General features: G+C 39.7%; 1 protein-coding gene across 2 annotated transcripts in view; it reads left to right on the plus strand.

Moving 5' to 3' along the window:
- LOC118221930 (tumor necrosis factor receptor superfamily member 16-like) overlaps positions 1-14,992 on the plus strand; it is a 42,991-nt gene that overhangs the window by 3,311 nt on the left and 24,688 nt on the right. For both annotated transcript variants that reach the window (XM_035407378.1, XM_035407377.1), the window contains exon 2: positions 2,153-2,297. In XM_035407378.1, the coding sequence (XP_035263269.1) occupies positions 2,153-2,297 (145 nt within the window). The remainder of the gene's footprint in view (positions 1-2,152; positions 2,298-14,992) is intronic.

Genomic DNA, 14,992 nt, shown 5'->3' on the forward strand with positions numbered 1-14,992 from the left:
CCCTCCCAAAGATGCTCTGCAAATAGGATGCATCTCATGTGATTTGTATATACATGAGAATATGTGTACGTGTGTGTGTATATGTGTGTGTGTGTGTGTGTGTGTACTTACATTATTGGTTGTGCTGCTGAATGTGTGAGAGAAACAAACAGATGCGACTGAATTTAGATTGTGATGTTTATGACTCAAGTGACAAGAAAGTCTTTCTAGAGTTCTACTTGAATTTTTAAAAGAATTTACATTGCAGGCCCTAATTTTTGTTGCAATGTTATTTGCTTTCAGTATAATTACAGAATATAACTGTACATGTGCATGTTTGCATTTAAGCAAGAGAGTAACAGAGGTGGAGAAATAGTTAATGCATTGCTGTAGCCTCTTCCTTTTTTCTTTATTTATATGTTTAATATTATTTATTAAATGTTTTCCTGTTGGCTCAGATTTTAGCAGTAGTAGCAATAGTGAATGTCAGGGATGGTATCAATTCCAATTCAATTCAGGAAATGAATTGCAATTCTGTTCATAAATGGAAAAATACTCACAGAGGATTTTTTTAAATTTAATAAATTTAAATTCATTTCCTGAACGGAATGACTTATCTCTAAAATATTCATGGCATGCCAATAAAACACTTAAACTGAAAGAAGGCAGAAGTACAGTACATAGGACTTTGAGGATATTGTGATCTCCCTTCTTATATATTTACATGTATCTTAGGGTTTATTGTTCTCTTCCTTGTCTGTTGAGTGCCATATGATTATTTAGGAAGTAAGTGCTACGCTAATGACTACTTCCTTTTGTGATTGCTCAACTGTGGTATGTCTAGTTCTTGGAAAAAATATACCTTTTTGATAGATGCATTTTAATCAGTCAAAACAGCTGCTCGTGCCACTATTAATATGATTAATAATATTCCCAAACCTTGATTCACAAAGGTTGTTAAATTTTTACCAAAGAAAGTGAGCTCTGTACTGGTAGCCTCATATATCCCATTGTGGTGAAGACATGAAGCGGCCTAAAATTTCCTAATCCTCAGTTCAACAACATTGAGTGTTCCCCTGGTCCTTGTTGACACATTCCTTGGATGTGTAAACACAGAGGAGCTCCACCGACCCAGGAAATGCATGTTCAAGGGGAGGTTATGTGCACCAGGGGCGACGTGAGGGGAATGCTGGGTATGATAATTAGGGGTCGGGCAATGGAGTAGAGGTGCTGCCAATTCCACCTGCTTGCTGACTCAAAAGACCCTGGGGGGGCAATACTTCAGTGGCATCCTCTGCAGAGCCACATTCCGGGGAGTGGAGTCAAGCGAAGCGTAGCTTGTTTCCATCAATCACAAGCCTTCACTCCTCGCAGTGCTTTACACTGAATGGCGCTGCCTGCTCGCAGTGTATTGGGCAACTTTCACGTGCGTATGTTGACAGGGTGCTGTGACACGTCATCAGAAACCACACAAAAGCTTGGGTGATATGAAAAGCATAGGTAGAGAAAGTCAGTTTTCCAGTGGTATCTCATCAGATGGTAAAGCACATCAAACATTAATAGTTATCCAGTAATAGTTGTGAAGACACCAATTATGGCAAAAATCGATTAAAAATACATGATAACATGAAACTGTTTCAGACCCAGTGTTCGAGCCGTGGTGACGGGAATGTCTCCTTGTAAGTCATAGTGTAGCGTCTAGCTCTGTTCAAAGAAGAGTAGATTGATTGCTCTGAGTGTGCGGAGGACAAACAATCAGTATGCTCTCCTAAGAGCATATACTCTGCTGAGTGCCAGAGGAGGGTCCCTGTTAGCACACTTATGGCCGCTACGCCATATCTGAAGCACTGTAGTACGCCCATGAGAGCCGGAAATGACTAGAAGAGAGAGATGCGGCTGCATTTTCTCCCTCATCCTTCATGTCCTGTCGCACACGTCTGTGTCCAATGCGTCTTTGGCAGTCACTCAGTTGCTCATGTTTGCTTCCTTATTATGTCCGTAATGGCACCTGTGCTACCACGGTTGAGCATATTCTCGCATATTGCTCTGTGTGCGCACATGCCTCCGTGTGTCTGCCAGTGTGAACGTTTCCCTCCGGTGTGTTGTGACTGCCTCACATCTTCGCTGGTGTAAAAGGTCCGCCGGGTTTTCATGCCTCTTTCTCTGTTTGCAGCTGGTGGGGGCTCTGGGGGCCAAGGAGCCCTGCGGCTCAGGGGAGTACACAACCAGCGGGGAGTGCTGTCGGCAGTGCCAGCCTGGGGAGGGCGTGGTGGAGAAGTGCGGAGCCACCCAAACAGTCTGTGCGCAATGCCGGGACAGTGAGTACAAGCCACTTATGCTACTTCCACTATATGAATGTAAAGAATACACTGTGAACAGCCATTAGAAAGCCAGTGCTCTGCTCACCAAAGTGTCCATCTGCATTCATTGCAAAAGCCTGGGAATAGTAAATAAAGGTTTTTTTTTTTTTTGAAAGGTACTTAACTCTCATGGCTTGATCATTACCTTATGGCCACATGTATAATATGGTACCGAATACTACTGTAACTGAGTTAGATTCAATCAGATCGACATGTTTACCAATTTTTGGTTAGTGGATGTCAAAAAATAATGTGTGACAAAGCATAAAACTCTAAGCATAAGACTCTAATTAATGCATAAGTTTATGATTGGAACCAGATCAGGTCAGCCAAGTCACTTGTTGTTTTGACTTCAGTCTTTGTCATCCGTATAAGGCTTTGTTTTTTTATTGGATGCATAAAAGTACAACCTCCACCATTTTTCATGTTATGTCTCTCATACAACTGTCACTTATAAAACATTGATGGAATGAATGATCTTTGTAGCCTTTTGGTCAAACAGGTACACGCTCCTATATTCTTTGTGTTATTTATTACAACACCCTAACACTGTAGGCGTTGTGAATTCGATCAAGAGTTTGAACCACTGCCTGTGCTTTTCTCTGTTGGTGTCTCTGACTTTCACTCTCTCACTCACATGGACATGCACACCCATTTATGTGTACACATGGGCACACCTGTACACACAGACCGACATGCACATGCGGACTCATATGCATATATAAATACATATACACACACACACACACACACACACACACACACACATACCATGATACACACGTCACCTCATATCATAACAAGTAAACTAGACAGTCACAGATAATTGCTAGCCGTATTCGCAGAATGTCTATGATGTCTTGAAAGCAGTATTCAATTTTTAATCCACGAAAGAGTATCTGTGCTTAGGATGGAATCAAAGACTATGATGGACAGGATGGATGGACTGGCCAACTCATTGAAAAAGTGTTCTGAAAGCATTCAATGTGCCAGTAGAATGCTTCTTGTGCTGGATAACATCCTGTGACTGCTGAGAATATGGCGACCAGAAAGCTGGCCAAGGAGGAGAAATGATATCAAAATATGAAGGACTATAATGAGAAAAGATTAAATCTATATTTTGCATTGATTGGACATAAGTGCGCTCAGATAGTGCTTGAAGGATACTGTAAAGAAAAGCCAGAGGCTATGTAATGCAAACTCAGAAACTATATCAGTGTTACTCCAAAGAATCTTCAGGCCTTTTGTAGACAACAACAACAACAATAACAACAACAACAACAACAACAATAATAATAATACTAATAATAATAATATTGTTGTTGTTATGAATAAAACATGTTATTTAAATAGTGCCTTTCAAGAGCCCAAGGTTGCTTAACAAGTTAAAATGGTTTTTTTTTAAAAAGTAAGTACAATGAATACAGGCAAAACAGATACATTGGACAGTAATTCAGAACAGAAGTACAAAATTAAGTATAATGTATAAACACAACAAATGCGTGAATTGAGACTATGGTGAATCTAAGGATAAGCTATGCTGAAGAGATGGGTCTTGAGTAGAAATTTTAAAAATGTTTTCTGCTTCCTTGATGTTCATTGGAAGAGCATTCCACAGAGAGGGAGCAGCCACAGAGAAAGCTCTGTCACCAAAATTATGGAGGTGGGTTTTTGGGATGCTGAGTAGAGTGCCAGTATTAGAGGAACGGAGTGTGCGAGGGGGAGGGTACACAGTTAGCATATGAGTGAGATAGGGAAGGGTCAGGTCATTGAGAGCTTTGTAGGTGATCAAAAGAATTTTGTTATTGATACATGGGAAGCCAGTGTAGTTTTTTTTTAAATTGCGTGTGATGTGTTGCCAGGATCTAGTGTATGTTAGCATTCTCACAGGAGAATTTTGGACACGTTGAAGTTTTGTCAGTAGGATATTAGAGAGGCCGTGGAGAATTATAGAAGTCAAGGTGGGAGGTAACAAAAGCATGAATTAAGCATTCAGCAGTGCAAGTGGATAATGAAGGACGATGGCAAGCAATATTTCCAGATTATTGACATGAGGTTGAAAAGACAGTCGAGGACCGAGAATGACACCTAGGTTACAAACTGCCTTTGAGGCTTGAACAGAGAAACTGCCAATATTTACAGTTATGTGGTTGAGTTTGGATAGCTGGGAATTATATGCACTGAGTAGAATTTCTGGTTTGTTGCTATTTAACTGAAGGAAGTTGGTGGTCATTCAGTGCTTTAAGTCTCTGAGGCAAGTGTGTCATGATTGAAGAAGGAGATGGAAAGCAGAAGTGCTGACAGAAATTTGTGTATCGTCTGCGAACCAATGGAAACCAGGCCTTCGATTGATCTCACCAAGAGGTAGCATATAGATCAGAAAAAGCAGTGGTCCTAGCACTGAGCCCTGGAGTATGTTCTGGGTAGCAGGGGCCTGGGGTGATTTGAAGGCACCTGTCTATCAGCTAAGTAAGACTTGAACCAGTCCAGGACAGTGTCTAGAAATGGAGAGTTAATGCTGCATACAGTCCAACAGTGAGTGACTGATCTTATCAAACGCTGTACTTAGCTCTAAAAGAACAAATATGCTGAAAGTACCTGTGACAGGAGCTATGAGCAAATCATTAATGATCTTTACCAGGGCAGTTTCTGTGCTGTGCTTCAAGCATATATATAGTACAAGGCCAATCGAATGTGGACGCCCTTCTAACTACTTAAGCCACACTCATTGCTGACAGGTGCATAGAATGAAGCATACAGTCATCTCCATAGACAAACATTAGCTGTTGAATGGGTTGTACTGAAGAGCTCAGTGACTATCGACGTGGTACTATTATAGGATGATACCTTTACAACAAGTCAATTTGTCACATTTCTGCCCTGTGTTGCCTCAGTCAACTATAAGTGCTGTTATTGTGAAGTGGAAACCTCAAGGAGCAACAACAGCTCAGCCGTGAAGCGGAACGGGACCGCCAAGTGTTGAAGCATGTAGGGTGTAAAAACCATCTGTCTTTGCTTGCAACACTCACTACTGAGTCCCAGACTGCCTCTGGAAGCAACGTTAGCATAAGAACTGTTCATCAGGATCTTCATAAAATAGGTTTCCATGGCCGAGCAGACGCACACAGGCCTAAGATCACCATGCGCAATGCCAAGCCTCGACTGGAGTGGTGTACAGCACACCGCCGTTGGACTGTTGATCAATGGAAATGTGATCTCTGGAGTGATTAATCACACATCACTATCTGGCAGTCTCACAGATGAATATGGGTTTCAAGAATGCCAGGAGAACACTACCTGCCAGAATCCATTGTGCCAACAAAGTTTGGTGGCGGAGGAATAATGGTCCGGGGTTGTTTTTCATGGTTTGCATTTGCAAATATAGCATTGTGTCTAAAGATTTTGTCTGAAACCATTCAAATATGACAAATATGCAATAATAGAGAAAATCAGAAAGGGGGAATATACCATTTCATAGCACTGTATATTATCCTTATATGGATAACTGAATTCAATAAATTTCAATTAAAGTATACTTCAATTAATACTCAATGGTAAATAATGAAACGTCAGCTGTCCTTAAAGCTGCAGTAGGCAATTTTTTCTTTGGGCGCAATGTTGTGAAAACATTGAAAATCATCACCCATTGGCACTGCCCGCAGAGAAAGAGACACACCCCCTACCCACCCGAGCTTCTCCTCACACCTCGTCATGAACGTGCTTCAACGGTTCTAACTACAAGTCCCCAGTAAGCAGGATTATAGGATTACACATAACTGTCATAACTACACTAAAAAATGTCAGCTCCAAGAGGCAGCATGCTGTGTCTAGGACGAGAGACTGGTCACACTGAGTTTAACATTAGTCTGAACTAGCCATTCGCTGGCTACAGTTGGCAAGTCGGGTTCTAGCCGATTCTAGCTAACATAATTTATCTGGCAAGAAATGTTAGCTTACCTACCTAGCCTAGGTGAACTACTTAACTTCACCTACTACACAGTCAACATTAGCAGACATTACCTTCTTCCAATAATTAACCGCCAAATTACGCACCATCATCAATAATAGCAACTTAGCTACTTTTTTGGCTAAATTCATTGAAAGTACAATTGGCTGGCAAGAAAAGTCCAGGTAAATTAGTTTTGAAATGTAGACCTACTTGTCCAACAGAAACAATGTAAGCATGGCTTCAGTCTTCAACTCCACCCACTCCTGAAGCTCTCCACCATTGGAATTGTGTTCCAATGCTTACAGTATTCTAGTTTTACACCAAGCTCTATCTGATTTTCTTTTCTTCTTTTTGGCATTAGATAGCGCCCTTCGAATGATTGGTGACCTGTCCATTGTGTATTCCTGCCTCTCGCCTAGTGCATGCTGGGATAGGTGCCGGCACCCACCGCGACGCTGACCAGGATTAGTGGGTATAGATCATGAATGGATAGCAATGCAGGACTGGGTGTTTTATCTTCCATTGGTACAACTCCTTTTTTTCTCAGCTCATCTAACTATATGTACTGTTGTGTGAATGTGCAAGGTCACTCTTATTGTTAATTGGATATCTTTGATTGGTTCTCGATGTAAACAACGTAGTTTGTAAACAAAGACTTGGACTGAATCCTCGGTTTTAGAATAGATAATTTGGGGGTATTAACACAGTGTATGGTATGATTTATCTCATAGCAGAGGTTTCTATTATTGCTACCAATTAATCATGATTATTCCTCAATAAAAGAAGTTCCCCACTGGAGCTTTAAATTATACATGACTTTTTAGCAGACCAATAATCCTATTAAAAAGGAAACACTATGCTAAGGGCATGTAGTAATTCCATGAAATTGTAAAATTACACAATAAGCAAATAATTATATGAATTAAGTCATTATTTTGAGTTCAGTCGTAGCCTCTGGTAAGGGAGTGTGCTTGGTACGTCTTCCCACAGGTACAAGACTAGGGAGTGAAGCAATGTTTTTCTAGAAGAATCTCTCCCGCAAATCAGTAATTTGTATTTATTTGGAAATATGTGATTTAATAGGTCAGATTTCTACATGGTGGAAATCTGAGGTAGAGCTCAGTTGGAGTTACAAAGGTAATTGGCTGACTTTGATCTTGTGCATATATGAATGAAGACACATGCACATGCATGCACATGCTTTATGTAACCCTTGCAGATATAGCACAGGCCACTTCATGATAGCATTCACTCTGGGGTTGTGTAGCAATTGAGCTGTCATGCAGGACAATTAAATGCAAGAATTCCCAAATCTTTATGCATTACCTTTAGAATGAGTTTGGTTGAGAGTCAAGAGATGGCTAGACTGTGGGCTGTTTCTTACTTCAGAAGCCTGTGCACTCAAGTGATTCACACATATTAAAGGGTGCCGATAGAAATCTCTCCTGCATCATTCCTGTCGCTGTGCCATCCAAAAGACTCGGGCCATTTCACACTCATTAAAAACTGTGCACTGACTGGAACATCCATAGAGTAAGAGAACAGGAAACTAAAATGTCATTGTAGTCAATATCACTACAGAAACCTGAGAGCCACAAGGAAGGGCACAAAATATGTCCAGAACCACTTGGGCTCTATAGCGGGAATGTTAAAGGGTAATCGCACTCACTGTTACAGCCTGGCTCCACCCACTACACAATTTAGAAAAAAGTGTCCTGCGGTTGATGGAGTAGGTGTGTCCATTTCATTTGCATGAAGTACTCTATATGCAAATTAATTTGAATAGCGTAGCTGTGCCTGACTCATGAAACTCAAAACTAGGCATTGTAGATCAAGTATGAATCAAGATTTTTTTTTTGTCTCAAATGTTTTCAGAAACATATTTTAGTGTACTGTTTAGCTGGAATATGAGAAAGTTTATGAACAGGCTGTCATGCTTCTTTGGTTTGAAAAACTTTGGGCCAAAACCAATCTAGCCAATCAGGTGCCAGCAGTGTTCCATTGTATAACAGCAGGATAGCTGGATTGACATCTAGATGACGTAGTAGTACCTCAAAAGAGGTACTCTAATATCATAATTGGGGCGGGGCCAGAATGGAATTCAGAAATAATTTTTCAAACGTTAGAGGGCAGCACCAAGACATTTTCTACCATTTTTTTCTACAAAATGATATTATTTTAGAAATGTTGAAATAATGGCATGGATTAAAATATTTAATTATAAACGGCATGCAGACATGTTTACAGCTAAATAAAAAAAGTGATCTAGGGTGTAATTACCCTTTAAATCCAATGGATATAAAGCTCAGAGACGCCCTTTTCCTTCTCTAAACTGGTGAATAGTGAGTGCATCGTTGTCTGTCTGAGCCAGTGGGGCTATTTTTGATTTGAAACAAGCCCATTACCAGAGTGGCCTCACTGGATGTTGAATGGGAAACCTGAGAATGTCCAAAAGCAGTTCTGGACACAGCCAAAGACGTTGCTTAGTGTACTGTATAATGGAATTGGCTGCTGCCTATTGAATGTCTGCCAAGACAATGTCTCTAAAATTACCCTCACAGCCAATTGCATCTCTCAATCCCTTTTAGAAGAGACTAGACTTTGCATAACTGCTACCATTATTTTCAGGACAACTGCACCTGATTATTATATAATTATTCAATACATATATTAATATAAATACAATAATAATATTAAATATTAAATTATTAAAAATATTACTTTTACAAAAGAAAACTGTAAGTGGCTTAGGTTAGTGCATTTTACAGTTAAAATGTTATTTGAGGATAGTGTCAATGAAATTGTATATATCAATATATATTCAGTTTATGCGCATATGTATTCCCTTATGAAAATGTATTATACTGCGAACTATGTGGACATTTTGGAATATATATTGATAAATAATATAAATAATAAATATACTTCATAGCCTCATATTTAAGGTAATGTGTTTATATTACCTCTGGAAAGCTATCATTAAATTGCATTTTGGTGACAATATGTGGTTGCATTGACTTAGTTATTTGTGTTGTATTAACTGAGCTAGGTAACTGTGCTCAGTTATCCTAGGTACTTATCCTAGGTACACAAATATATATTTATTAAATATAATATTGTATTTATTTATGGCATTTGTATTCTCAGTGCATAACAGGAAAAAGGCCTGTGTCGAAGGTTTGAAAACCCATCCCTTCAGCATTGTGGCTTTTAAGTCTTCTGATGAATAGGTACTACGGAGAAATGATCCTATGCCACCAGGGGAGTTTGCCTGATAGGTTTGTCTTGTGCAACTTGATATTATCAACTAATTGAAAAAAAATTGGTTTTGTCCAATTAAATCATGCTCAGATTATAGCCTACATTTTCCATTGAGAAACAACACGCACAGTAACTCTTTGCTGACATTACTTGCATTAGTATCCTCTTCCAATTTTCTATGGGTAGCCCATTAATCATAAAATGTAAGAAATATAATGATGCCATGACATACTGCCTTCAAATCTGGTTGCCGTAAGTAGTACAATCAAATTCCTTTCACTTTTAAAGGGATACTTCATTATAAATATTCATTCACAATTCATTCATTTTATACATTTAAGAAATATTTTTGATCTGACAATGACGGCTCTCTGGCATATAGTTTTGTATACCTGATTACTCCATCAAAAATGCCCCACAAGGCCCCGAAATGAATGACTTTCTGTAGATGAGGACAATCCACATAGGTTCAGCTTTTCTGACTTCCATGCTCTGCTCTAGCAAAAATGCTACCCATCATCTTGAGCCTGCACAGAACCACAATCTTGTGGGGTCTGAATGCTTCTCCATCGAACTAGTTTGCACAGTTTGATATTTGATCAAATAAACAACACATTAGGGCACATATGTGAGCCCTAGTATTAAATGTTGGAGAACAAAATAGCTCTTGTCATACACCTCATTTTGCACAATGCCTGCATTTGTTGTTACAGGTATTTTGTTAAGAAAAGTATATACCTTATGTTGAAGGAATATTTGCTCTTACCAGCATAGTTAAATAGGGGGTCTTTCTGTATCAGTCTGTGGGCTGGGTGCTTTAAGATCAAGTTGATTCATTGTAAAATATCCTGTTGAATTTTGTTTAATGTAGTTTAATGTTTTAATGTGTTTTGATGATTCCGGAGCTGTGCTACATGAGAAAGGGGAATTTTGTTGTGTAGATTTGTATTGTTTCATGGTGAGAACCAAAAGTACTCACAGCAGCATTGTCTCCATACTAATACTCTCATTCTGCATGGTAGAGGAGATTACCGTGTGGAATGGCTGTGTATTAGAAGGTAGCATGGGACAGGCAGTTCTGGTATAATGATTTACCGGCACAAATTGTGAGGATTGAAAGTTAATTCATCCGCCTCAGTCCCTGGTTGACCGGGGAAATCCTGCTTATTCTAGACGGCAATGGCCCGTATCAAGTGTCCATGGCACTTAGAAAAGCTTCTGAGAGTGTTGTGAAATGAACATATTCCCATCTTCGCATGCACTCTCGTAACTGCCTGACCTCCTCTGTTTTCGGGAATGTTGTCTTAACCTCACTGTGGATTCCCTGAGCTAGGGGGAAAATATAGGCACAGGATATGAATACGAGAGACAGTAGAGTGAAATTACCCACGTATTAAAAGATAAGAGGAGAAAGATAGGAGATAACTAGATATAGACCTTTTTAGTCAATACAGGACTGTTATGGAAAATAATTACAAATAAAGGGATGTCAGCCTTCGACTATAGAGGATCCTGTTTTGAAAGAGTGAAGAGCCTTATTTGTGTGAGAGTTGTGGAGGTGGGGAGCGCAGTGTGGCTGCGCTCCTTGGGTTGTGTCCATTCCCATGTCTGGCTGGATGTGATGCTTGGCCACACTCCCCCTCCTCAGTAGATCCAAAGATTTTTCATCAGGCCAGAGCAGCTTCAACATTAACTAACTTCTAGACCAATGCTAGGGCAGGAACCACTGCTGAGGCTGGCTTAATTAGTGAGCCAAAAGATAATTATTTGAGTGAATTGATTTCTCATTTTGACTCAAGATCAAACGATTTCAATACTGTGTTTGCTGTACTTGTCTAGACTGCAAAGACAAAGCAAATCATTCTCTGCAAAACAATGCCAAGTCGAAAATAAGAACCAGACCACTCCTGACAGTTTCTAGTTAGAAAGTCATATCATATGTCAGCAGAATAAACTTTTCTGAATTCTAATCCAGGAAATGATTTTATTTGCTCAATGGGGAATTCTGGATGAGAGCCTTGACTTTATATGTGGTCTATTGTTGTTATCTCTCTTACGCATACTTACTCTGACTAACATCTTACACATCACTTTCCAAACCCTTACAAACCACAACCCATACGTGATAAAAGATCAAGCTGATCCAGAGAATTTATCCTCACTATCTTTTTAAATAAAATATTTTTCCACTTTATTCAGAAAGGGGGAATGCAGAGAGGGTTAATAAAGATTGGTCCACAGTATAAAGTGTCATGGTCAGGAATTGAACCCCGTGCTGCAGAAAAGGATTTGTATATAGGTTATAGGAGTCAGCTGCCCGAAGGACTATGCCACATTTGCCCTGCACCAGCTTGTAGAACACTCATCTTTGCATTTCCTGTCAGACAGATAAATTAGAACAAATCCAGCAGGTAGCAACTGCAGAAGAATTTTTTTTTTTTTAATGAAAGAGGATTCAGTATTCTCATTTTACAAACAGAAAATGTTATGATTTTCATTATGTAATTTGTAAATTAGAGAATCGGGGGTAAATTGAATTGCCACAAACCAATAACTACATCCAGAAATCTTCAAAAATGGAATAGGGAACTGACTCTTTTTTGCATTGTGAAACTTGGCTGCAGCTCTCTGCTCTTGATAATTGCACAATCACAAATAAAAAAATTTTCCCATCCACTCCTTTCTATATCAAGTATAGTGTGGACCAGCTCCCTCAGAACCATAAAGCCTCTGATCATACGGATAGAACTGGAAGAGAGAGATCAAGAGTTCAGACATGCATAGACTAATCCTCTGTATATGGGATGATTGCAGAATGGATGGCAATCACATGACCTTGCATTAAATAGAGCCGCTAAGGAAACATTATCAAGGGCATGTGTAATTATCACCAGAACACTCTTTTGGTTAATAATAATTGTAATAATTTCCTTAGCAGATGCTCTAAATTTGTGAGTCTCACAGGAGCACTCAAGCATTTCATAAAATCCATATGTTCAAAAAGAAAATAGAGGAAAGGTCGTGGGGTTATATTGCCCCTAAAAAACAAACAGGCTCTGAAAGTTCATATAAAAAACATAGCTGAAAATACAGAATAAAATTAGGAATGATTCATGTCTAACTTCCTTGTGGACTGATTGAAATTGGACCATTGGCAGGATGTCGAGACAAACCAGTCAGAAGACCACATGCAACTTGTCTGAGCTGACTGGACCACAGAACCACGCTGTTAAATATTCCATCCATGTTTCAAGCAATTGTAATTGCACTTTTTAGGCAAAGGGCCTGGCGCAAGCAGTGCTTCCAAATGACACACCAGCCCTCAGTGGGTCAGATTTCTAATAGAAGCACATTCTTAACTGATATTAGGACTGCTGCATCACAGCACTGGAGCCAGGGCCAGCTGCACTAAAACCACACTGCCTCAGTTTCTGGGTGAATCAACCATTCTGCAGCCAGGAGCTGTGAGACTGAAACATGGCAGAAGAACACTATTTTTTTTTTAAAACAACCTGTGGAGATTACTTCCATCCAGAAAGAGGGGCTTCAGTGACTTGTGAAGTGATGGAGAATTAATTAAGGGTGTTCTGAATATTAATGGAATGGAAAAATAGGCCAGCTGTGTCAACAAAGCAGAAATCTATCTCACGGTGAGAGTACAGCAATGTTCAGAAACATATCCCATAAATACCAACCATACCAAAACTCATGAGGGTAGTTATGCCCTCATGCTATAGGCTTCCCATATACTCACCATCAAGCTAGTCCTATCAAAGAGCTACAAAAACATTACATCGGAGGAGACCTTATCTTTTCTTGAAAGCACTCTGCTATAATGTACTGATCATAAAAAAGAGCAACCACAGCCATGGATGAACTTCATTAATGTATTGACGTGCATTATTGATGGATGGCATTATGGTAATGGGCCTGAGAGAAATGCTGGAGGTTGCTTGTCAGGGGAGGCATGGTGAAAAGGCTGAGTAGACACATTTCCATTGCAGAAAATGCACTTGCTGACACCACCCCACCCCCATCCCTAAACTAGTCACAGTCATCATGATGGTCCTATTAGGCAGATCAAGTGGCATGTACCATGGGAGAGAGAGACATTTATCTTACAGGTCCACAATGTCCCAGTATATACCTTCTCCCTGGCTCTCCATATGGGTCAGGAATATCTCAGTGCATGTGGCCATGTTGAGACATGTCTATGTAATGCTTCAATGGAAACTTTAATGGGTGAGCTAAGGCAGCATACAGTCATACACCCAGAGGAAATGTTAAAAAATTAGGAAAATTAGATTTGGTCCATGCATTGTAATGGATAGGAAAATAGTGAAGTCTATACTGTCCTTGAACCTTAAGGTCATAGGCTCCTGGGGCTTGTTTCAAGAAAATTGTGACATGCAAGCTGAAATCTGTGAGATTCAATAGATTTCTCCTGCTGTTTTTTTGGAACATTTCACGCAGAACTTGCAATTTCAAGCCACAAACGCACATCGCAAAGTGCGTTCTTATACGCAATCAGTTCATTGGCTATCGTTCTCGCCCCCCTGCATCAAACTTCTGCGCACAACATTGTAGCGCTCGTCTGCTCTATGTGATGCACAGGTGTCAGCAGCCAAGGTATCAAGAGGTATCTGAAGGGCTGAAAAGTTCGGCTTGCAGTAACATTAAATTGGAATTTTACATTGTAATATAAAAATGTGTTTTTAACTATTTATGTGAGGAGGCCTAATATAACACTTTATAGTAACTTTAGGCACTTTGTAATATTACATTACATTACATTACATTATAGGCATTTAGCAGACGCTCTTATCCAGAGCGACTTACACAAGTTTTACATAGCATTTTACATTGTATCCATTTATACAGCTGGATATATACTGAAGCAATTTCGGTTAAGTACCTTGCTCAAGGGTACAACGGCAGTGTCCTAACCGGGAATCGAACCTGCAACCTTTCGGTTACAAGCCCAGTTCCTTACCCACTGTGCTACACTCCGTCCTATTCAAATTAAACCTATTGTCACCTTGAAGCTGTACATCACCAATGTCACCTGTCACAGAAATCACAGTTGCTCTAAATGTAGCTGTCATGTGTGCTGCCAAGTTACCCTAAAACTGGCTTCTCATACTACTTGTATGTCTATCAAGTGGTACCGTTTTCTATGCACTAAAGTGTATTCATTCTCAGTTGGTGCCCTTATGGGAATCTGTCCATAAGGTTGCATAAACATAACATGTCATGTCTTGGAAATGTATATTGCTTGATCAACTCATTATCATGTCTTTATCTAAAGGGTGTGCGCAATCGTGGAAGATTCTTCCTGGAGCCTGCTTCCGTCTCTACGCAATTAGAGGAATCTCGTGAGGAAATAAATTGGTTGTAGTCTGTAGTCATAAATTGTGGCCTCTAGTTGTTGCAGTTTTAATTG

Source organism: Anguilla anguilla, chromosome 2, assembly GCF_013347855.1.
Source record: "Anguilla anguilla isolate fAngAng1 chromosome 2, fAngAng1.pri, whole genome shotgun sequence".
Lineage (NCBI taxonomy): Eukaryota > Metazoa > Chordata > Actinopteri > Anguilliformes > Anguillidae > Anguilla > Anguilla anguilla.